This window comes from Lactuca saligna, chromosome 8, assembly GCF_052625555.1.
Source record: "Lactuca saligna cultivar CGN05327 chromosome 8, ASM5262555v1, whole genome shotgun sequence".
NCBI lineage: Eukaryota > Viridiplantae > Streptophyta > Magnoliopsida > Asterales > Asteraceae > Lactuca > Lactuca saligna.
This window is the reverse complement of record NC_136424.1, coordinates 197,524,551-197,526,639: the sequence shown is the minus strand read 5'-3', so window position 1 is coordinate 197,526,639 and position 2,089 is coordinate 197,524,551. Positions and strand designations below refer to the sequence as shown.

Sequence of the window (2,089 nt, the reverse complement as noted above, 5' to 3'; positions counted from 1 at the left end):
TGACTTTCCGAACGAGTACATTATGGTGACCACGAGATAAGAGACATGGTTTGCGGACATAGCTAATTACTTAGCTAGCAAGTACATCCCAAAAGATCTTACCCGCCAATAAAAGAAGAAGTTTTTTTTCAGAAATAAAATATTATTTTTGGGATGAGCCGTATCTTTTCCGAAGTTGCGCGGATGGAATTATACGAAGATGTGTGTTTGGGAATGAAAGCCGACAAATTTTGGAGCATTGTCATAGTGGGCCCACCGGTGGACATCATAGAGCACACCACACAGCTAAGAATATCTTTGACATTGGGTTTTATTGGCCCACAATTTTTAAAGATGCAACCCGATATGTCAAAGAATGTGATGCATGCCAAAGAGCGAGAAACATTTCATCCCGAAACGAAACGCGACAACATAGTATTCAAGTGTGTGAAGTATTTGATGTATGGGGGATTGATTTCATGGGACCATTTCCCATGTTGAAAGGCAACAAATATATATTGGTGGCGGTGGATTATGTATCCAAATGGGTAGAGGCACAAGCTTTACAAACTACTGATGCTCGGGTGCTGGTGCGATTTTTGAAGAAGTTATTTTCAAGATTTGGAGTTCCTAAAGCACTTATAAGTGACCGAGGCATTCACTTTGCCAATGATCAACTAGAAAAGGTGTTAAGGAAATATGGGGTAACCCATCAATTCTCTACATCTTACCATCAACATACTAGTGGGCAAATCGAAGTGACCAATAGAGCCTTGAAAAGAATCGTGGAGAGATCGATGTGGAGCAATCGGAAAGAGTGGTTGGATAAGTTAGATGATGCACTTTGGGCCTTCCGAACAGCTTTCAAAACACCTATTGGTACTACACCATATAGGTTAGTTTATGGAAAGCAATGTCATTTACCGGTGGAAATCGAGTATAAAGCTTTTTAGGCTTTAAAAATGTATAACTTCAACATAGCGGAGCTTAAGAACAACCGGTTGATGCAAATGAATGCTCTTGAGGAACTTAGAAATGAGGCTTATACTAGCTCTTTAATTTATAAAGAGAAAACCAAGAGTTGGCATGACAAGAGGATCAAGGGTAATAAAGAGTTTCATGAAGGGCAAAAGGTGTTGCTTTTTAATTCAAGACTGAAACTTTTTCCGGGCAAACTCAAGTCAAGATGGGATGGTCCTTTTCTAGTGAAGAAGGTGTTTCCACATGGAGCTATAGAGTTAGTATCAAAAGATGGTACCCCTTTCAAGGTTAATGGACATAGAGTGAAAAGATACGAAGAAGGAGTCCCAAGAAATGAAGACATAGAAGAAGGGCTGCTGCTGGAGGGAATGGTAGAAACATAGCATGGAAGGAGTCCAGTGAATGACTCCCTAAAAAGAAGCGCTTCCGGGAGGCAACCCGCGTTTTGAGTTTGCATTTCTTTTCCCTTTGTTTTCTTTTTAATTTCTTAGGATTTATTTTATTTTCATTCTTCTTTTGAAAATATGTTTAAAATGATTGCTTGAGGGCAAGCAATGCTCAGAGTGTGGGGTGGTGGTTTAAAAATCAAAAAAAAAAGTAAGTTTTTTTTCAAACTGCAAGCTTTACTCGCCGAGTTTATGCGAATACTCGGCGAGTACCTGTTTAAAATCCTTAATAATCGCAGAAATGTGTTTCTACTCGGCGAGTAGAAATTTTATACTCGGCGGGTAGAAGTTTTACACGGGTTGTTTACAACCTGTAAATAAGGGTTCATTTACTCATTTTCATCATAACACTCATACTCGCCGAGCACTTACTCCTCTCAAGCCATTTCTCCAATTTTTGTTGAATCTGCATCTATCAAGCATAAAGGTATGATTTTTACTCCCAACACATGTTAAAGATTGAAGCTTTATCGATTCTTAGTTCTTATTTTGCTTGAAACTCGGATTTGGGGGTTTTCTCCAATTCTAGGGTTTTGATTTTATCATGAATTAGGAGGCTTTAGTCAAAATTTCTTATGGATTAGTGTTTAATGGACTTAGTACTGAAGGGATTTTGTCATAAGACATCTTATGTGCTCATACAAACCCTAATGCTCGGATCTAGGTTTCTCTATTGTACAAGC

The 2,089-nt window shown here is 38.6% G+C and overlaps 1 protein-coding gene across 1 annotated transcript; it reads left to right on the top strand.

Moving 5' to 3' along the window:
• The first annotated feature begins 941 nt into the window (after positions 1-941).
• On the top strand, positions 942-1,343 carry LOC145010418 (uncharacterized). The gene has a single exon (XM_078968961.1). It carries the CDS (start codon positions 942-944, stop codon positions 1,341-1,343), a length of 402 nt encoding a protein of 133 aa, XP_078825087.1.
• The last annotated feature ends 746 nt before the right edge of the window (positions 1,344-2,089 follow it).